This window comes from Dunckerocampus dactyliophorus, chromosome 2 (genome assembly GCF_027744805.1).
Source record: "Dunckerocampus dactyliophorus isolate RoL2022-P2 chromosome 2, RoL_Ddac_1.1, whole genome shotgun sequence".
NCBI classification, from domain to species: domain Eukaryota; kingdom Metazoa; phylum Chordata; class Actinopteri; order Syngnathiformes; family Syngnathidae; genus Dunckerocampus; species Dunckerocampus dactyliophorus.
Genome location: NC_072820.1, coordinates 8688462 through 8711838, shown reverse-complemented (window position 1 = coordinate 8711838; position 23377 = coordinate 8688462). Strand labels below are relative to the sequence as shown.

At 39.6% G+C, this 23377-nt stretch overlaps 1 protein-coding gene across 6 annotated transcripts in view; it reads left to right on the top strand.

Annotated features, from left to right (window-relative positions):
• kcnn1a (potassium intermediate/small conductance calcium-activated channel, subfamily N, member 1a) overlaps window positions 1-23377 on the top strand; it is a 91263-nt gene that overhangs the window by 52052 nt on the left and 15834 nt on the right. For 5 of the 6 annotated variants that reach the window (XM_054767047.1, XM_054767044.1, XM_054767046.1 and 2 more), the window contains 3 exons: window positions 15009-15150; window positions 18411-18521; window positions 19703-19830. In XM_054767047.1, coding sequence (XP_054623022.1) covers window positions 15009-15150; window positions 18411-18521; window positions 19703-19830 — 381 coding nt within the window. Of the gene's footprint in view, window positions 1-9803; window positions 9828-15008; window positions 15151-18410; window positions 18522-19702; window positions 19831-23377 lie in introns of those variants that run through there. The other variant, XM_054767049.1, reaches the window with a different exon arrangement.

Below are 23377 nucleotides of genomic sequence, written 5' to 3'. Positions count from 1 at the left end.
ATTAATTCAGGAGTGCTCTAATGGTTTCCACAGACTGTCCGGTGCCTTCATCCAAACTTTTCTAGAGAGGAAGTAGCTAGAAAGACAGTCTGAGCATCCAAGTAGAGGACAGATGTGAAGTCATTTAATGCACTTTAATGTAACTACTGGTCAGGGGTGTGTGTTTATGATGTAGTGCAGCAAAGATGTGTGGATAATGTTACACAGTTCAATAATAGGACGGTAAGTTGCTTTCCAAACTGAGGAGGTATTTAAGTGGCTGACTGCAGTGTCTCCAGTTTTTGTTCAAATTTACACCAATGAACCCCATCTCCCTCAGCCCACCACCCCCTCTGGTAAACATCAAAACAGCATGCAGGTTTTTATGTTTACTTTTCATACCCATCCTTTCAATTAGAACATAAAAAACAAGGGCGCTTGTTTCCCAAAGTGCTGTTTGAGTGTCTTCTGCCAACTGCGCCATTGCACTTTGACCACGGTCCAGAGCCAATCAGAGGGCAATACGGTGTGAGATTGGACAAGCATGGAATCTACCTGGAAAATGCCTAGATGGGGGGAATGAAAGACTCCAAAGCGGAGAGACAGAGTGGAGTTGGAAGGAATATTAATGTTGCAGTAGATGGATTTAACTCTGGCCCCTTTTGCCGTATGTCTTGATGCGGCCCATCTTCAGAGCTAACCTACCTCAACTAAGCTCCTTAACTAAGCTCTTTGGATTCCTCCTCACTAGCATACAGCTCCCTCCCTCTCTCCCCTACTCCTGACTGATCCCCTGCAGATCTCTAACTGTACCCATCTAACGTGGCATGCTTTGGCCTCATCTCTCCCCACAACTGATTCCCTGTCCCTTTGCCTTTCCGTATCCATCCCGAGCCAAGCAGGCCTAATCCACCCCGAACTCAGTTACACACTTTCATGCATGCCTTGCCTGCCTACCCTGGTCTCTCGCTCCTTTCCCCCCCCTCTCTAAAAGCGGTTATCTAATTCTCTTGGTCTCCTGCTTTACTGTAACGCTGTTATCTGAAACAACGTGCGTTATTTCCAGGTGATATGAGACTGCTGTTTCTCACCTCACCTCACCACAGACGATCGGCGATAGATACGTGAAAGACAAGGCTTTCAGGACGTTTAACTGGCTTTCTCTCACAGGGCGCCCGCTCCAGATTGTCAGGCTTGAGTTACAAGTCAGTTGCACTTCCGTGCAAATAGTGGCATTCCATAGCGACAGAAAAAGTATCAAAGCAGGGAATCACACAGCCGTGCAACTTTGACGCTCCTAATTTGTGTTAAATATTCAGGTAACTATGACTAACTTCACATTGTGCGAGACAAAACGCAGATGCTATGATCCCCAATGTAGCAACATGGTTAGCAACAACTACAAATGGAGATAGGTTGCAAAATTACAGGAAGTTGAAAAGTTGGAACCTTTCCATTCAGTGAACATGAATGTATTTATTAAGTTATTATTCATGTATTTATTTACTATTAACTATACTATATTAATATATGAGTAATATTATTCATTTATGTGAATATATATACTAATTTTGAATGATTCATGGGTGAAAAATATATTTCTGAAAAGTCTAGTTTGCCACCATGATGTCAGCTACAAATTGAGCGGTGGCATGGAAACAGGAGTTCAGAACACTCAGACAGCTTCTCCTATCTCATTCCAAGTATTAGTAAGAGTATTTAATTGATAATATTATCCTCCAGAATAACAAATAACATTACATAAAACCATGATAAGTAATGTTTAATGTGGTAATGCTCGCAAAAAAGATAAAATGATTACGGTTTATTCAATCCTCAAAGTGACAGTTTCGAATGCTTTCTTTGCAAGACCTTACGCAGCACTGCACAGCAGATCTACTTTGACCCCTGCACCCATACTGATAAATGCAAGTTTTTTTTTAGTTTTTTCATCTGGTTCAGGAATTTTCCTGTAATCTGTCAATATCTCCATTTAAAAACATGATGGTGAACCTCACTTAAACTATTGTATTGTATTATATTCAATCTCCAAGACCAATATTTATTTCTCAAAGGCTAAAGAAGGCAGTTGTTGAAAGTATAAAACATTATTTGTTGAGTGGCCATCGTTTCTGAAACCAAAAGAAGCAGCCAATCTTATCAGAACGATACAAAAACCAGAAGATAATTGGATACACACATCAGAAAGGTAAATGGTTATCACAAGTGATTGTGTATGAGTAGCATGTTCACCAAGGGTTTATTTACTTTACTTGGGTGCATCTTGTTGGAGACATAGCATCCTCTGAATCCAACCGCAATAGGATACGTCATTGGCAGTAAAAAGCACCTTTAATAGAAAGCAAATGTCTACATTTTGTACATAGTACGTGGTTGAAATGACTAAAAGTAGGGTTAATTCCGTTTGCAGCTAACAAGGCTCCCTCGTGATTTTGACACATAAGGCCATATACGGTCATAAAACCTATTTTTAATCATTTTTATAGCATGCATGATCTATTATTGCACAGCTGGGAGAAAATGTTGCGTGCGACCTTCTTTCTTGCCATTTACAGGCGAATAATCTGTGAAGTGCCACCATCTGCTGAAACACTTTTATGACAGAAAATGTTACCTAAATATAATTTAATGTTGAGTCTTTAGGTTGGAGGGTTTGAGTCATGGTGGGTGGGAACAGCAATAACTACAATTTAAGTGCACACTTGTGGAAAATCTAATGTTACTCTGCTTATTTTGTGGAAAATTACTCTAAGAAATTATGCTCTATAAATTACAGTATACATAACACCTAAACTGACAAATGCACCATCACACTCTCAAACAGAACACAGTCCAATTGGAACATTCATTTTAAAGATTTTATACATTACTAAGCATTGATCTTGTTTCCTAAACATTCAAGCAGATCCTAAACATTCATTTCCAAAAACATCTAACCTCTAATGGCTTTAACTTGAAAGTGGCTACCAGGTATATCTTGACTCTACTGTAGAGCAGCGGGTGTCACTACGCGATCGGTCCCGGAAACGCAATCGACTACGTCACTTCCTCCATTTTGCAGATTGTTACGACAGCGCTTCTGCGACGGCACGTGCTGTGGTATTTGTTATTATTTTTTAAATTTATGAACATGCCACATGGTGGCCTAGTGGTTAGCGTGTCAGCCACACGGACAGGAGATATGGAAGGTCTGGGTTTGGATCTGCGTCAGTTTTCTTCGAGTACTCAGGTTTCCTCCCACATTCCAAAAAAAACATACATGCTGGGTTAATTGGTGACTCTAAATTTTCTATCGACATGAATGTGAGTGTGAATGGTTGTTTGTCTCCATGTGCGCTGCGATTGGCTGGCGACCAGTCTAGGGTGTACCCCGCATCTCGCCCGAAGTCAGCTGGGATCGGCTCCAGCATACCCCCGCAACCCTAGTGAGGATAAGCGGCATAGAAAATGGATGTATGGATTAATGAACATAAATGGTCAATAACCATACTTCATACATCCATCCAACCATCCATTTTCTATACCGCTTCTTCCTCATTAGGGTCGCGGGGGCATGCTGGAGCCTATCCCAGCTGACTTCGGGCGACAGGTGAGGTACACCCTGGACTGGTCGCCAGCCAATCGCAGGGCACATATAGACAAACAACCATTCACACTCACATTCAGACCTATGGATAATTTAGAGTGGCCAATTAACTTCATACAGTATATGTAATATATTGGGGGTTATTGTCTTAGTGATTGTTATTAAAAGACATTTGCTAGCGTGCGTATGTTTCTATCGTCTTTCTTCAATAAGCATGTCCCTACGTAAAAACTTAAAAACCTTAAAATAATTTATGGAACCAAGAAAAGAGGGCTTATAATTGATCCACTTGCACCATGGATGTGATATAAGAAAAAAAAGATTGATTATGTTGTAATTTCGCCAATCTTAATGATGTTTTTGGGAGTGGGGTGGGGTGACGTATATTGCACATGTGCAGTAGTTACCTGACGTTTCAAGCTGTAACTGCCGTAAAATGACGTAGAGCATGCCGAACACGTGACTACCGAAAAATAACAACACCGGATGTACACGCACGTGTGTAGTACTGATTGCATTTCCGGTACTGATTGCATAGTGACAGCGGGCTCAGTCTCACTAAATCTCGTGAGACAGCAATTCACCTCGCGACCCTGACGCCTACTGGACTTTAAAATGACTCCAATAACAATGGCGTCATATACTCTATGCACTCAGTATATACTGAAGGGATAAAATGTATGCCTTTCAAGGCATTTAGCATATTAATGACGACTAATAATGGAAGCTTCTTCGTTCAAATACCGCCTGGAAAGTTTCTTTAAACTTCCTAGTGTAGCATTGAATGAAGAGAGACAGAGGAAGACAGCCGAACATGAGTTTGTTTCTTCTTAATTTTTATTACTAAACAATAGAGGAGTGACAAAGGGAGGATGTATTTGAGGCATGATATCAAACGGGGGTTTACAAAGTGTGGTACAGTGAGCCTTCCCTCAAAGAAACATAATATGGATGATCCCTGAAAAACGACATTCTGTAGCGTATTTTGTGGAGATTACTTGCTCAGTTGAGGATCTATGCATGTTACCTTTAACATATAAACATAACGGCTTGAAAAGTATGTGTTTTTTTTCTCAAGCTTGTGAACGACCACTGAAGTTTTCTGGCTCCTCCCAAGGGTGGCACGCCACACATTTTGAAAACCCCTGATATACAATATTCATTTTGAAGGTCCTGTGATCGATTCTTTCATACAGTAATTTTTATTCCGGGCCATGTGTTTTGTATGTGTAAATTGGCAAGGCTTAAGATAGCTGGTACTACTTCAAGGTCCTGTTGGGGGTTGATGGTGTGACAGGAGAACGACAGCTGTGTTTTGAAGTTGTGCATAGTGAATTTGTATGCTTGGCAACATCAGAGCTTGTGTGGTGGGCGCTCACTTTGCAAAAGTACGGTAACATACCTGTAGGATATATTTAAAAATGTACAGATTTTCTTTGTTCAAAGTTTTCATCATGTAAGACCAGCCCTGCAAACTGGACTACACAATGACACACTAGCACTCACCAGAACTGTTCGGAGAAACACTGTAATACAGTGCTTGATATCTGATAACCCCAGAGACACAACTCAGCACTGAAATATTAAAAAGAAGGGCTTCATGAACAGCGCTTCCTGTCTGATGCCTTATAGATAAAGAGCAGTGCTTTTTAGCAGGGAGGCAGAGTTGACCTGTCCTGGTGACAACACTGGCTGGATGGAGTACAGAAGTTGAGAGGTCTTATTGCATGCAGAGGGGTATGCTGTCCCAGTTGACGTTTGGGCGAGAGCCGGGGTACACCCTGGACTGGTCGCCAGCCAATCGCAGGGCACATAGAGACAAACAACCATTCACACTTACATTCAATCGGCAATTAATGGAATGTGGAACATGCAAACTCCACACAGAGATGCCCAACGTAGACTCGAGTCCAGATCTTCCAGATCTCCTGACTGTGTGGCCAACATGCTAGCCACTAGGCCACCATGCAGCCCATGGTTTTCATGCTGTATGATATTTGGTTGTCATTGGTAGAGAGTGACACTCCTCTATGTTTTTAGATAAGCCATGGCATGAAGTCCCTCGACAGGTAAAATGTGTACAAATGTATCGATAAGATACACATTTTTGTGATGAGGTATGTATTGGTTAGAATTCAACAACCATTTTGATTTTGATAAAAGTATTATGACAGGTCAAAAAGGAAATGGGATCAAATATTTTTCTTTAATCTATTTGTGTGTCTGTGGGATTTTTGTCCATCCATGCAAAAAAATCAAAGATCTAGGTGCATGCATTTATTATTTTATTAGTTATGAAGGTGTATGTGCTAAGACTCTCCATTAAGCACAATAGGGATGCACGATATACATGTATATATTTTAAAGCAGATACCGATACCAATAACTTCCTGCTTTTCAAGCTATATACTGTATGTTTACTGTAATTTCCGGACTATAAAGTGCATGGTGTATAAGCCACACACATTGAATTTAAAGAGAAAAAAATGATTTGTACATACTGTATAGTACATAGGCCGTGCCGGTCACGTCGTAACATGAGATATTTAGTACACACAAACAAGTTGCGCAGAAAGATTTTTTTAAAGTTTTGATTAAATAAATGCTTTTTTCCAAACAGCACCGAACAGTGCATGTAATACAAATATATATAAAAACAGTAGGCTACCAGAAAAGCCATTCATTGCCGTCTTCATTCTCATCCTGGGAACTAAAACCACTAAAGTCATCTTCTTCAGCATCAGAATTGAACCTCATAATTTCTTCGTCACACACTTTCACAGTCTCTCCCTCTCTTTTGTTGTCTCTCTCGGTGTCTAGAGGCAAATTATCACTTTTGCTTGAGCCCTTCGAAACAAATTGGTGATCGTGGATTTTGTGACACACTAGAAAGAAACACCACTATAAACCTTGCAATCCTACCCCCACTCAAAGAGAGTTCAACATCTGCCGTAGTCCAAACAGTCCGGAGAGAAGCTGTAGTAATTCTACTTTGACTAAACTCGGACAAAACGTTACACCCCATCAAAAGTAAACAACTTATTCCACACACAATGTTGCTAAAAGTCAATCAAGGAAGTGTATATGGAAATGAGCTGACGTATGCATTGACATACAATTTGAATGTCTGTGAGTATTTCCGGGTTATTTCTGGGGGGTTTTTTCCAATACAATAATGAAAGTAACACTGAAATATTGTAATTTTATTGTAATTTCATTGTTTTGTTTATTTAGTTTTTTATGTTGTTTGTTTAATTTATTTTATTTAAAAGCTCTTGACATTACAATTAAAATGTTAAATACTCTTGAGAAATTAAAGTTGCTTTTGATGCGCTGTACTCGCATTATTATGCCATATATTATCATTACAAAATGAAAAAATGGTCTCAAAATAATGTTGACAATAATATCATTTATCTGCAATAATTTATGGAACAATCATCGTCAAGCAACATTTGCTGTGGTGACAAAAGCCGGTATCTTCAATGCTGGTAAAGGGCTGGTCGTCCAGCGGCATCATTTCCATGATGTAATCATAGATCGCTTTTAGTCCTCGGGTTATCTCTGGCAAATTTGTTTTCACTTTTCAAACTCTGAGGCGATAGGAACAAGCCCCGGGCTGCGCAAGTTGGATCTGTTGAAGCTCGATGTTTTTTTTCCTTCATCGCGCAATGTTTGCAGAGCATTTGGAGCATTCGCCGACATTTCGTCCTCTGAAACCGTAAGAAATCCCACACGATCAACGCCATGTTTGTTTACAAGTGAGCTCAAGGGAAATTACGACTGGCCGTTTGCAGCGCATCATAAAAAAGGAGCGCTTGATTTGTTCAATGTAACCCACATACATCACAGTAGAGGTAATCTCGCCTCATTGGAGCTAATGTTATCTGATTTATCGGTACAACGTCATAATTCCTCATATTGGCCGGATAATTGTCGTGCACTCCTAAAACCCATGTTGTAGCACTCAGTACAAGTCTGCATAATAATCCATGTAATACTATTTTTGAGACGGGTAAATATTTGATGTACACATTCAGTACATTGTGTCCTGCAAAATACAAGTAGTAATTGTGTTCTAGTAGGGATCATGTTCAGGAATGCACAGTAAACGAGCGGTAACGAGATTGAAATATTCTGCAGTTTGTGACCTTACAGCCTATGCAACTGTTCCTTGTGCTTCACTGCAAAATCTTTACATCTCTTTGGAAGAGAAGTGTGATGACGGAATATATGAAGCGATTTAAAGTCAAGGACAGATAATATTATTAAGTTGTGCAGGCAGAGGTTTAATGTTATTTACATTGCGCTACTATCTTGTGTAGGTCTGCCAAGGGCATGGAAGAAGGGGAGTAGCTGGCAGATGTACCGGACATATGCTGCGTCTTGGATTGTTGTGTAGCTACATTGAACATGACAGACTTTTGACAAAAAGTATCGTGTTATATGCTAAAGTTTGTCCCACAGGCATTTGGACAATGAATCGTAGACTTTCAGCTTTATTTTAAGAGGTTTCACCAAAATACGGCATTTACCATTCAGGACTTACAGCAATTCTATGCAGAATATCTCGATTTTCACAAGTTCAGAAATGGGCTTTGCTGGCCCTTCACTGCACCCATCTCCACTTGCTGCTGCCTTCATTTTTGTGAATATTCAATTTCTTTGCCTTCAAAAAGTCTTCAGTTGCTTTGTAGTACAAGGTGTGTCAGAAAAGATATATGGGCTGCCCCTCCCTACAGGGCCCCACGACCAATTTGACCAGGTGCGGCTCTGTATATTTCAAATCCAGACGACAAGTTTTCCCCTTCAAAGTAATCCTGTTGGAGTCCAACACACTTTCCCTGCCTTGTCTGCCATGCCTTCATGCACTCCGTTTTAAGGGTTTTTCCGCAGCTCCATCATCACATGTCGTCCACGTCTTGAAAACGGTTCCTCTTGATGACACCCCTTGAGATTGGGAAAGAGAAAAAAATTACGCGGAGCAAACGCCGCAGGGTCTTTTTGTATACGTGCTGGTTGATCTGGCCCTGTGGCAAGAACTCAAGGGGGATGATGCCCCTCACATCGAAGAATTAGTCCTGGAACTTTTCTGACACACCTGGTATCTTTGTTACACCTGGTATCATCAATATCCAGCTTTACTTTAAAGCACCATCATATCAGGTTTGTGCAGGTATTGCCTGGTACACCTCATAATTCATCTTGTTGCTTATATCACATCGTCAATAAACACTGGTGAGCATGTTCAATTAACAGTACAGTAATCCCTCGCTATATCGCGGTTTGAATATTACTCCCTTACTGTATCGCGGTTTTTCAAATAATAATTAAGAAATTATGCTTGCTTCATGGTTGACTATGGCCTATTATTAGTCAAAAAATATTGAAAGACAAGTTATATGTAGTATTGTGGTCACTAGGCATCAGTAATGTTGAGACTTGACTTTAGATTACATTACCATTCACATTGCATGGAGACTGGCTACTGAGAAAGCAGAGCCAAACGGACATGCCATGGCTGAGATTGAGTGAAACAAATGTTCCTCTCATTCCTTCTGGAAGTGGTGTGTTTTTGTCATCTCTGACCTCTTTTCTCCACTTCATTTGAAACACTTTCTTAAGTTTTAGAATGAGTCAACTGAAGAGGCTAACTAGTTAGCTCGGTAGCTTGCTATGCTAGCGGCAGCCTTCTGTTACGTCCCCGCCTGAGCAATGTGTTGTAAACAAAGAATAATAGGAGTGTAAAAGTGACTTATGGGATGTTATTTCATGTCTACAGGGATCTAACAATGTTAATTCATGTATTTAGAAAGTCAGAAACAGGTTTTGTAAGCTCTGAACAATGAAAATAATAAATTTATTAGCATTGACTCATATAGCGTGGAAATGAATTTAACGCGGTCGGGCCTGCAACCAATTAACCGCGATAAACGAGGGATTACTGTACATGCCTCCACCGTGTTTGACACATGATGTGAAATGCTTTGGATTCCTTTCTTCCTTCATACTGTTCTCTTCCCATCCTTTGGAACGTGATTCTGGAACACGGGAGGCTTTTTGAGTTGTTTTCTGGCTAAATCTAATCTTTGTCCATGTCCACGAGTGTTACCATTGGTTTTCGCCTTGTTGCAAACCATGGATTTGCATTCATGAAGGCAGCTCTTTATTGTAGAGTTCTTCTTTGTGAAAGGTTTGTTTTAATTCATCAAGGAAAGCCATCTACAATCATCCACTTATTGTAAGTTAGCACTGACGGACTCAAGACTTTTTTGAAGGCATAAAATAGAATATAGTTCCGTAGCCAAGTAGCATTTCAGGACCTGTATAACAATTGTGGACCCCATCATAAAAGACTGCATGTCCTTAGTTTTACCCTTGTTAATAGATGATGGACTGCACGTGTCATGAAACTGCAGTCCACACTATCTGCGCTGCTGCATGTGTGCTTTGCCTGCAGCATGCACCGGTGGTGTTTCCATTCTCGTAATTAGATATTCATCACTTTGTGTTTAATTTTCTTATGTTCACTGCAATAAGCATCACAAGGGGCATCACAACATGTTTGTCATCAAGTGATCTCAGCCAGTTGTCAAATTCATTTCTACCAATAGGGCTTGAATTTGTTGAAGCATTTTGTGAATTGTTCTTTTGGGGTTTTTTTGTTGACGTGCATTCCAAAACTGTGAGAGATAAGAGAACGTGCCAGTAATGGACGGAGGCTTGCTGGAGAATGTTAGAGCAAAAGCTGATGAATGTGGCTGAGGACAACTGCTTCCCTGCAAAACAAAGCAAAAGCAAGGCTGAAGCTTGGAGTCGTGAGCTCGGTTTTTACATGTCTGGATCAAACATTACAGTCTTTTCAACTACGTGGATTCATCACACTAACAGCTCTTTTTGGAAATAGGCTAATGATTCTGAATTACTGTGTCATGGGGGTTTAACAGATTAAATGAATTAGCCCAATAAAAGACAACCATTTAAAAGGGAGCCATCATTTCAACCAATCCTATAACGAAAATAATTTCATTATAGCATGAAAGGCGTCTGAAAAAGTGTTTAGCTAAAATTAGAAGAATATTGTGGCGGTTTTGCAAATGATTTTATATTAAATTTGTCAAATTTGCTCCTGCTGGTGTGTGTGAATGTGTGTGCATGTTGTGCAGACTGTCAGAAGTGTCTAGTTCCCTCACACCATCCATCTTCAATGTGTTTATTTCAGCTTTTAGTCTATCTGCACACACTGACAAAGGGAATTAGCACTTTTCAAGGGAGAAAAAGTGTATTGATGGTGCACACAAACCAGACTGACAGAGGGTTGAGGTTAATTTAGGCTAATCATCTTTCCAATAACATAGACCACATTCCTTTTGTATGATTGCTGACTCTAAATAACCTGCATCTATGTTCTACAGTATATAGAACCCTTTGCTACTTAAAAAAAGCAAGGTTGTGGTGATTGATTGTTCATCATAACGCAATGTGTCAAAAAGACTTTTATAACTGGGGGTAAAGCTGTCTAAGCTCTAGAAACGACCTCTTGTCCTTGAATAGGTCTAAAGTGGTGCCAGCTCTTCTCCATGCTATTCCTTAACTTGACACAGTATATTGAGAGCCTTAAAATATGATTGATCAGCCCCCTGTCTCTGTTCCCATATGACTTTCTAAGAAGGGAATCGTTAGAACAGATGATTATGTCTAAAATCATTTTGTTCCTTATTTTTATTCTTCTTTTAAGTGTAATACAGTGGAACCTCTAAGCTCGAGCACAATTTTCTATTGAGGCAATGTCTGAAGTGACATTTTAACATTCTTAACTAAATTAGAACCAATAAAACACGTGCAGACGCAGTTCACAAATCATTTTTTAACAGGCTTACATGTCACAGAAGTGTAAAAAGAAGTTAACCACTGTAAAAACAATCAAATTCTCTGACGTGTATGTATTAATTACGGGTATTAAGTGACGTGTAACGTAACTTCCACTATTAATTTTTCCTCGTCTTTTCTTTGAACAACTTTTAACAACAATGTCAAGTGGTAAGAGGTGGTGGTGGGAACTTTGGCTCTTTTAAGGGAATCGGTCCTTTTCGCTCCTCAGATTAGTTTGTTGCTTAAATTGATATCTTACTAAAATATGTGTAAAATGAATTTCTAAAGTAAAAATCTAATATAAGACCCATCTCAATTAGACAAAAAGGTCAAATATGATGACAGTAATATTTTGTTTATCGCCGTTATTTGGTTCCAGAGCCAACGTGATAAGTGAATTTTTTTAATGGAATATTTACATAGTTAGAGCTCTAGACATGAACTAACACCCCTATAGTCACCTTTACAATCGTATTACCCAATATAGTTGACATAATAACAAAAATTAAGACATATTTGACGTAAATGAAACATAACATTGGGAGAGTTCCTTATTGTTTTTTTCTGGACAGCTTACTTCCTGCGGTGGCTGTTGTCTCCTCAATGTAATATAATGGCGGCTGAATGACATCATGTCAAGATGGCTGTAAATTAGTCAGCTTTTTTATTTGAAATAGAAACAGGGCGCTATGTCTTACAAGCAGATGCTCAAAACACAGCATGAACAGTTGGACACTTTCTAGTTCTCTTTTTCTACAGACTTATTTTGTAAAAGCTAGCTTTAACCCAACATGCAGAACGTCACTGCCCTCTATAGCCCACATGCGATACACAGAACTACTCAATCCACCCGTCGCTACAGTAACATGACTGACACCTAGTGGCCAGTGTAGAATATTACATATCGCATCTTTAAATGTGTCTTCTGAATGCCTTATAGTTGTATTTTTGTTCATTTAGCCATTTTTATGCTGAAAAATGCTTAATTTCGGCTAGTAACATGTACGATATGCTTAAATATCATATTTGTAATAGCCCGTCTTGAACCATGTGGCACATTGCTAATTAATTTTGAAAAAACGCGATGGAGTGAAGCTGCGTCATTGGAACCGCAAAGTGCCGAGGGACAACTGTATGTGTATTATTTGCCCCTTCGACACACTAGGTGAGAAAATGTCGGCTTGTTCACTTCAAAGAAGCGGCTCCCGTTATTCACTTCAAAGAGCCAACACTACACTAGTAAGAGGTCTTACATGACATCCTGATGTTTTGTGTGACATAATTTGAACTTTAATGGCAACATTTCCATGTAAAATTTGGTCAAATTCCATATCGGACCACCCTTATGGTGTGTTCGTCTTTAGAGGCTCCACTGTAAATCGTTTTCTCCGCTGTATGAGAAAATGTATGACTCCGCCTTCAAGACTTGACTCCCTCTCTGCTCGCCTTGATGGCAAGATGAATGAAATTAACATACTTGTCGCTTGTAATTACAATATTTATCCAGTTGATCAAGTCAAGCCCCCTGGCAGCTATCAAAGGGCAGCTGGTGAAGTGTTGGGATGCAGGTAAAAGAGACAGGGGTGTCAAACTCAATGAGCTCACCCAATACTCCACCACTGTTTACAAGTAAGCCATCGGATGAGAACTTGCTCTTTATCTCCAAATGGACTCCAGGGTTTCCCGCCCGCTCTCAATATACTGGCACTGAAGCATGCAGGATGCAGACATTTTTTTAAACGCCTGCATGGTATTATCCAGGCTGCTTCTCTGCATGTCATCAATGAAGCTTGAATCCTTGAGACTGCACTTTTTTTTTCAAACAAAGAAATTCACATTGTTCTTTTTTAAAAGCATGAAAAACAACACAAGAGTAGAAGTTTAAACAACTGCAGATGGGATGACTTTTGACTCGATACAATGCACTGCCTGGGAGGAGAGGGCAGAGAGACCAAGTCTGCGAAAACAAACCAGATTTTGATGCTGAATAAATTAATCCAGTTTGGGCCCAAGTGTTCCAGTCAAGTGTACTTGTGCACTAATTAGACGGTGACTAATTATTGGGGCCATTTTGAGTGCACATGCCCGGTCACTTCTAGGTACAGGTGGTCCTCGTGTTACGACGTTTCGTGGTTTTGATGCACTTTCGTGAACTATTTAATGCTGTACAAAAAGAAAAAGACAACCAGCTAAGTGCGTGCGGCGGAAGAGTGCCTTTTTATTTTAACCTCTCAAACGTCAATATCATCAAGGATAGATGATTCAAGATGATATTCTTGAACATGTGAAAGGATCTGCTGCTATGACACTGGGAGTGGTCACTAGGCAGTTTAGTGGTCCCATTAATGAGACTTCCTCCTCCAAATAAGCCTGTCTCTCCCTCTCTTGCAATGCCCCTTCCACATGGATAGAACTAAGGAGTTATATTTCTTTACATCTTTATTGTTTCATTTAATTTCATTTTATTTTTGTATTTAATTATGGTATTTTATATATCCATCATGTGTGCTGTGCACAGTGCGGGTAACTTAGGTGTTAATTTAGCTATAATTTAGGGAAAAGTTTTGACTTACACTAAAATTCGACTTACCGTACATCGCCGTTCGTAGACTGAGGACCTCCTGGAGTTAGAATTTTTTTCCTTACAGCCTAGTCCTAATCCCCTTTGGAATATATGTGGTAATTTCCCAAGAAATTACATTGACATACATTGTCTCGTCAGGAGGATATCAGAGAGGAGTTGTCCCAAAATGAGTATTTGATTTTCAATCCCAAATGAAATCATTTCTCCTCCGAGACAGCCCATTGGGAGTTATCCGCCAAGTTGAATGGGGTGGGGATTGGGTAAGGCACATGTGCTGCAGTAAAAAATGTTTGTCTCGCTGAAAATGGTATGTCATCATCAATGCAGCTTTGTACAGCGTGTCTTTTTTTTCCCCAAATATCTTTGCATCTTCACAGTGAGGCCCTTGGACTGTCAATTCAAGCATGGCTGTCATCTATTTTCAGAAAGCGACATAATTAGAAGTGATCATTTCCAATATGAAACCTTTCTGGGGTGGGCAGCATAAACTCAGATGGTAGAGTTTGAGCAAAGTGTGAATATGGAAGCTGTTTACTGTATTTTGGGATCAACTGGCATTGCATTTTGTTGGGTTGACATGTTCAAATCAAGTTTGACCTGTGCTGTTTCTCACTGCCCATCTCATGATGATTTTTTAATGAACATTTTTGCAGCAATAATTAGATATTTGACCCATTTTTACTACAAATTACTTTTTATTTTTTAACATAATTCTCCATCAATCTGACTTAGTTTTATTGACATCTACTCCTATGTTCATGCATTTTTACACTGTATGGTTTCACAAAGTGTTGTAGGTGTATAACCCCCCTGCACCATGACACCTCCTCCCTTCCCTCACCTACCATCATCTCCATTTGGTTTACACCATCTCCACACCTTTATTCAGCATGCTCCCCTTCCACAAACTGTGTGTACTTTTACTCACTGCGTGTCTCCCACTTCTGCTCGTCTTTCTTACTTCAGGTATCATGACAAACAGGAAGTGACCAGTAACTTTCTGGGAGCCATGTGGCTCATCTCAATTACCTTCCTCTCCATTGGCTACGGGGACATGGTACCGCACACGTATTGTGGGAAAGGCGTGTGTCTGCTTACAGGGATTATGGTAGGTTTCCTTTTTCCAAACCTGCTTATAAATTAGTTATTTTTTTTAGTAAATGAGTTCAAGCTACATTCATTACAGCGTTTGCTTTTACTCAATTACTGCAAAAAGCAATACAGTACTGTCACGATCGGGGTATGGCAACAAGAATGTACGAAAGCAAGAGAAGGCAACGTGGAATGCTGCTCAAAAAGGTTTCGTTTTAAAATACAGGAACCCAGGGTCTTCAATACAAAATATGTATTGTCCAAAACACACAAAAACATGAAGGAAAACTTAGAAAACTTGAACTAGCTTGAAGTAGACTCACCACAAAAGACGTGTAACGACCAGAAAAAGACTAGACGGAAAACACACACAAGTGCAAAAGAGCACATGGGGAAATAAATAACATAATAAATAAATAACATACCTTGACAAATACAACATGATGAGTTCCTCAATTTACTTTTTAGGTTTTAGGTATAGCTACATAATGTACAAAGTATTACTAGGGTGTACTCCTGTGTACTAATGAGATCCAATACCACAGCTATACACTAAGTCCCCTACTAACGAACATCCGACGTGCGAACACTCGGAGATACGAACACAAGCCGACTGGTCTATTTTTTCATGTGTTTTGCCTTATATGTCCATATTTATACTACTACATGCTTGACCGGCAAACCCATATTTATACTGGTACATGCTTGACCAGCAGAGGGCACTGTGACACTGCTAATGGGACCAAAAGCTACAGGAAGAGGAGAGAGGAAGGCTAAGAGTTTTATGATACAACCCGGACAGAGCCTGTAATTAAAGTTTATGAAGAGTTAATAGGCCTGCTTAATTCTACACCACCCACAGAACACTACCTCTTTTAGAAGAGTCTAATGATGACGACCATTGTCCTTTTTTTCAATAATTCCTCCTCCTACTCCACCACAACGACGTATGCTCGACCACTCCTCTTCAAAGGTAAAAAACATTTATCATTACATATTATTATATCATTTTTATTATTGTTTTTTTCATTAATTATCCATCCAAACTCATATTTACATACATACGCATATATCGTATATGTATACACATACATGTAGTACCTATATAATTGGTAATATTACCTTTTCCCCTGCTTAAGAACCATTCGACTTAAGAACGGTCGTCTGGAATCAATTGTGTTCGTTAGTTGGGGACTTAGTGTACTTTATACGAAAATCACTCTGAGCATTATTATCTTAGTAAAGGCAGAATTGTTGATACAGCTTGTATTGGAGCTAACTAGATTAGGCCCACTCCAATGTAATTTGCTATATGAAGTAGACTATGTATGAGAGGTGGATAAAGCCCAAGATCCCATACAACTTAATCAGTTGTTATTGCTGTGATTGCAAACTACATAAAAATACTCTTTATTCCATATAGTGCAGTGGTTCTCAACTGGTTTGGCTATAGACGCACCATAATGACAAGCGACGACCCAAATTACAGAATTTTTTTTCAACATAAACTTCTCAAATATCTTATATTTAGATGGACTTTTTGCTGCACGTCAGCCACAGCAGTGAGATGCCGTTCTCTCTTTATGGCGTGCTTTTCTCCAGCAGATATCAGCAGCTGTGTGTCGGACGGACGGCACGTTAAATCCCCACTCAATTTCTTTCCTCCTAGCTCAAGCTGGACAAAGACGCCCATAAACATGGCACGGACCCTGTTGCAGCGTAGCAAGCGAATATCACAGACAAGAACGCGAGGTGCATTCACGGGCATCGGGTCATTATTAGTGATGTGCAGATGGATACTGAAATATTGATACATCCAATACCAGCTCTTCACGCTCTAAAATCAATTCTCAAATTTAAATTTTGATACTTTTGATATTTCAGTCATTTGAGGTAATGTTTGTCTGAAACATTTGTCTTTTGAAACGATGGTCGATCGTAAACGGAGCAATGTGTGAATTGTGACTCGTTTTCATTCTTATTGTAGTTCTTTATAATTAATCATTTATTGTAATGGTCTTTTTTTAGCATACAATTTTCACATATTTTATATGATTTTGTCCTCTGTTTTTTCTGCTGTTGTATATTCGCTTGGCTATGTTGTAAATCACACATCAGGGTTTAAAATAAATTAATAAATTACTTAAATTAATAAAAAAATTATTATCGTATTAAAACTAATATATGTAATTAATAATTTATTTAATTGATATATTTATTAAATGTCTTGTATTATTTAGGTTATTACAGTATATTAAACTACTTTTTAAAATTTACCAGACACATTAGGGGAATTTGCACAAAGTATTGGTACTGGTATTGGTATAGCCGATACCAGCCCGAATTTTATTCAGTATCGGATCAGAAACAAAATCGGTGGTATCGCACATCACTAGTCATTATACATATATTTTTTGGCCAGTCATAGACACGAGACCCACTATTGGCTCATGACTCACCAGCTGAGAATCACAAGTTTAGTGGCATGGTTGTTTAATTTCTTGAGGTAGGCCTACCATAAATTCCGGTGTGTAAGCCGCACCCACTAAATGTAGAGGAAAAACTAGATTTGTACATGAGCAATGCATTTCATTGGAGGACAAGCAGCACAGAAAATGGATGGATGGCGCTGCAATGCTGTCTCTGTCCACCAAAGGAGCCCGGAGCGCAGAGGGAGGCTGACGTCATTGCAGCGCCCCAATGAATGTGTTGCTCAGGCACAATACATTACGGGAAAATTTTAAAAGAGTTGTTTATTTAATTTAAACTAATGTTGGTGCATGTTTGTATATTTCTCTTGTATACCTTTTGATTGTTAAGTTGCTGTGTGGTGAGTTTAGTGTTCTTTGTAAGATGACATCGTGAGTCAGGCTGTTATATTGTTATACTGTTATATGTAATGACCTCCTGAGATTTGACAAGGTTTGACAAGCTCGTCGTGAGTGCACTAATTGTGATTGGCTCCTGCCAAAGAAAGAGCTACCGTTTCCTCACCGACTCATGAGTGGCACAGTATTCAAACAATTAGTAGTAGTTCTGAAGCAAAGAGATGTCACGAGATTAGAACTTAGCCACATATTAGGCGCACCATTGTATAAACCACAGGTTTCAAAGTTTAAGAAAAAAGCAGGGGCTTACACACCGGAAATTACGGGTAATCATTGTCGTAAATACTGTTTATGATCACTTACAGGTGTGGTGAGGTTAACAAGTTCCTTGAGCAAATATTCCACCACACTGTATGTTGTGAGCCTGAGCTGTGTCTTTGTGCAACAGGGAGCTGGCTGCACTGCACTTGTGGTTGCGGTGGTGGCCAGGAAGCTGGAGCTGACCAAGGCAGAGAAGCATGTCCACAACTTTATGATGGATACGCAACTCTGCAAACGAGTGAGTGATAAAATTCACGATTTTTGACATGTCCAAAGCTTCAGACAAAGAAAACTGCAGTGGAATTTCCAAAGTTGAACACAATATGTTCTACAACAACTGTCATCGTCATTAAATCGTAATCAACTAGGGCTAACGATTACTAACGTTAGTCGATTAATTTGAAGCGTGTTGTATCGATTGATCGAGTAATCTGACCAAATCAACATGACCCAAACAAACAGCTAGTGGTTTGGTCTGCAACATACTGTATAACGTGGATGACCAAAATAAATCATGCTGCTTAGTGGTTGAATACCACCTACTATTAGTGAAAACATATGCATATTTAATCTAACGTTGTATTTTTTGCCATAATTAAGTGTTTTCAAGCATACAAATTGAAAAATGTTAGTTCATGTCGGTCCACATCTTTATTAATACCACAATATTCAACGTACCAAGGGGTAAAATACAACAGTTTGTTTGTAAATAACTGAGACAATGTACGACAACCGAATTTTCAGAATTTTTTGTCGAAAACTGAATCATACGAAAACTGAGGTTTGACTGTAGGGGTGTGTCACAACATTTCTTGAGATTAAAACGTTACTAGAGTTTTCGTTCAGAAAAAAACTATAGCATAAATATAATAAATATATAAGAAATAAATTAGTCACACAATAAAGGAAAATAAAATAAAATAATTTGGTCAGCCCCAATATATTGCCATGTGCATGCATGTCTGTTTTTCTTATCTCCCATCTCCAAACAGGCAGTGCATTGCCCTCGCCACTTTGGCACGTTTGTTCCATAGAACAGCGGCGTGAACGGAGTGAGCCCTTTTGTCAGTCATACAGTCTCAGTGGGTGGAGGCGGGGCTGCTAGAATACACACAGAGTGCAGACGAGTGTAATATATTGTTATATATTTTTTATATCCTGTGACCCTAATGAGAAGAAGTGGCATACAAAATGGATGGATGTATGGATGGATATTTTTTATATTTTTTCAGTGTATTTTTCTTAAAAGTAATCCTAAAATCTCGTCTCGTCTCGCTCTCATAGACCCAATCTCCTGTATCATATCGCCTCATGTACAGAGTGTCTCGTGGCACCCCTATTTGACTGTATTATAATTTATTGTGATGCACCTGTATACCTAAACAGCGACTGAGTGTCAAAGTTGACCTTGTTTCACAGGTGAAGAACACAGCTGCCAATGTACTCAGGGAAACATGGCTCATCTACAAACACACCAAGTTGGTGAAGAAAATTGATCACGCCAAGGTGCGGAAACACCAACGCAAGTTTCTCCAAGCCATTCACCAGTAAGTCCTCTAATATCAGCACCCACCAATGACAATCAATCACTGTTGAAATCCTTATAATGCTCAGTTTTACGTGACATTAGTGTTTTAGTTCAGGTACATTACTGGATTCCTGTGATTGTCAGGCACACACGCACACGCACACGCACACGCACACACACTACAAATTAGTGTAATGGTCCCCCCCAACCCCCCTTCCTTTGTTCCCTTTTCCCTCCAACCACCCTTTGACCTTGTGCTTACAGTGAGAAGTGTGAAGGTATCAGTCGTTTCGTGAATGTCGTGGGGTTAAAACTGTACTGTGTTCTGTCTTTGTTTTGCTCTATCACCGCAGAGCTCAGAAGTAAGTTGAGTCTTCTATGTATCCTCCTCCTGTCTCCTCAACATCCTCCTCTCTCCTCCATGTCTGCCTTTGACATGCATGAACAGAGTGTTTGTTGCCAAAATAATAATAAAAAAAACCCACACACTCCAAAAAATGCTGAATGCTGATTTGTTTTTGGTTTCACTCAAGTCAGTGTTTCATTTACGTCTCTCTCTGCCATCCTCGTTGAATGGAATGAAGCTAAAATAATTTGCCACCAGTGTTGATCGTGGAAGCTTGTTTGGAAAGAGTGTGTGAAAGGTGAAAAAAAAACGCATCTTGCAGAGAATGAGCTTGAGCTTTGTTCGCCTGACCAGCGGTTCATATTCATCTCCAACGTCCTGTTTAATGTTTGCCCATGATTAATATAGCTGCTCTGGAGGCTATATTAACCTGCATCAACAGACCTCATTGTGCAGTCCCACTGATTTTGCAGTCCGACACACACACACACACACACACGGTAACGTCCTGTAGTTCTAATGAGGTTGAAGTGTTCGTTGTTATTTTAAGGCAGCACTTTTTCCTCTCAAAGACAAAAAAGTGTCCATTACATTAATACAAGCACAACAATACCACAGACAAGGATGAAACATAAACAGTTACTCCCTTAATTACTCATATTCAAAATTTGAAGTGAAGGGTTTTTTTTTATTTGGTGAATGGATATCTTCTGGCTGGGAGTGACACAAAAAAAGTGTCAAAAGGCGTACACATTCAGTATGAGCCAGATACTCGTGGTGGATGAGTATCCGTTACGGATAATGCATTTTTGCCGAGCACGAGGCTGAAACGAGTACATCTCATCATTATCCGTAATCGTGATGACGGAAAATACTTATTACGTATTCACTCTTCACGCTCTGTGATTGGCCAGTCACACACAGCGACCGCCCCTCTCTAGACATAACATAACATCTCAGCTATCAGCAGTACACTGAACACACTGAAATAGCATGCTAACAATATAATGAAATCCTGGCAATGCTGACGAGACTAACTTTGCTCTGCCGTTAGTGACCAGCTCGCCGGCTGGATGCTTAAGGCACACAACACACACAATATCAGGGCGCAAACAGCGTCTAGCATTGAATGAATGAGAAATAACCAGGTTACTCACATTTATAGATGCACACTGTCAGTTGAACATCAAAAACAAGGTCCATGTTACGACAACCACTCTCAAAGCTTCGCGGCTGCCTCGGTGCATTCATGGGCCCATCTCGCGTTGTAATTGATAGCTACGTTTAATCATATGTTAACTTAAAGGAACAAAAGAGAATGTGCACTACTAAAACAGTCTTTTTAAGTGTTTTTTTAGATATACGGTATATTGTCATTTCCAGTTTACATGTAAGTGTGATTTAAACAAGAATAGCAACCAAAAAAAATAGAAGCAGCTCGTAGGTAAGTGGCACTATTTGAGCCATCTTTAGAACAGGCTAGCGGGCGACTCATGTGGTCCTTAGGGGCCACCCGGTAGCCGCGGGCCCCTTGTTGGTGACCCGATTTAGGCCAGACATACACCCATAATAAGGACGTTGATGTGATGTTCGGAGTGTCCGTGAATGCATCTCACGGTCTGTCTAGTGACAACCAGGAAGTGTCTTTGCAATGACGAATGGACTAGAGACGTTTATTTAGTTTGTTTGAGTTGGAAATACATATGTACAATAAAAATAGCAACTTCTGATCAATCAATGTCGATTTCAGACTTAAAATAATGTACTGATTTAAGCCCCACACATTTGAGGTTAAACCACAAATGTCTATACCCCGCCCATTCCTAGTACAGATATGGATACAGATAATTTAGATGTGTGAACAGACACAAATACAAATACAGACAGGGGTGTACTCGCTCATCCCTAGTACACATGTTATTTACATAAGTGCCATGTCCAAAATTTGTCATATCCTTACTCAACACATGTATAGCCAATGCTGTAAATATGCAGTTCAATAGAGTGTTCTAGATCTGCGGTTTTCAAAGTGTTAGGCGGGCTTGCCTGGCAGGCAAAGCAGCTGTAGAAAAATCAAGAAAAAATACTTTAGAAACATGCTAAGCTAACTTCAGTTATGTTTAAAGGCAAAATTAATAGCCTGGGTTGATCAAGAAATAAATGACACAAAATATGCCGCAGAAAATAATTTTTGTGGATTATATTCTGAAATGTACGGTACTCCTCATCTTTCTTTCTTTTTGCCATCCTCTTTGTCAAAAGGCTTTGCGCTACAGAATTAGCTAGCTAGCTAAAGCCGGGACGTTTACCTCTTGACCTCTCAATGACCCGGTAGGCTACCGCATTACCCACTTGTAATGGTGTTTTGGCATCTGACCCAGAAAATTTCGGAAGGGCAGTTGGCATTGGCTCTAGCCTTCCACATTGCGGTAGAAAATGAATAGATGGATTAAAATGCATTATTATGTTTTGTATTTTGAACGTTATTTTTAACACTGTGATTTCTGTAATGTTTTACTTTAAAATGTCAGCGAAAAAAAAAATATTTTTTTTGAATTTGTTAACAAATTTAAGTGTTAACAAATGTGTGCGAGAAAGATGCAGACATCAAAAGAGCCATACATGGCTCGCAAGCCATAGGTTGCCAACCCATGCTCTAGATAGTCCATAGGTGTGAAAGTGTGTCTGAATGATTTCTTTATGTACCCTATGACTGGCTGACGACAAGTCCAGGACTTCAATTCTTGCCCAAAGTCAGCTGGGATAGGCTCGAGCTCACCCATGACGCCCATGAGTTATACAACTGGTATAGAAAATGGGTGAATGGATGGATATTCTAAGCGGGGAGGCTCACTGTGCCAGACTTCGAAAACCTCTGATCTGGATTATGCTAGACTTTACCAGGATCCTTTCAAATGAAATCTGAATTTCTTATGTCACTTTCACAAGAAATTACCCATCAGCAAATAAAGTTAAAGGAAAACTGTACTTCTATGGGAATTTTGTCCATCATCCACAATCCATGTCTTTCCATTTTCTGTGCATTCTCGATAGTAAAAAAAAACCTGGTAGAACGACGCAGCTAACAAGTTGGTCGATGAAACGTTTAGCGCTAGTGCTAGATGATAACGCTACGAGAATGGCTTAGTGTTTCTGGATCTGCCTGTAGCACCCCATCTGCGCCAACGTTTTACCCCCTCTCCTTGCCTTGCACAGCTTC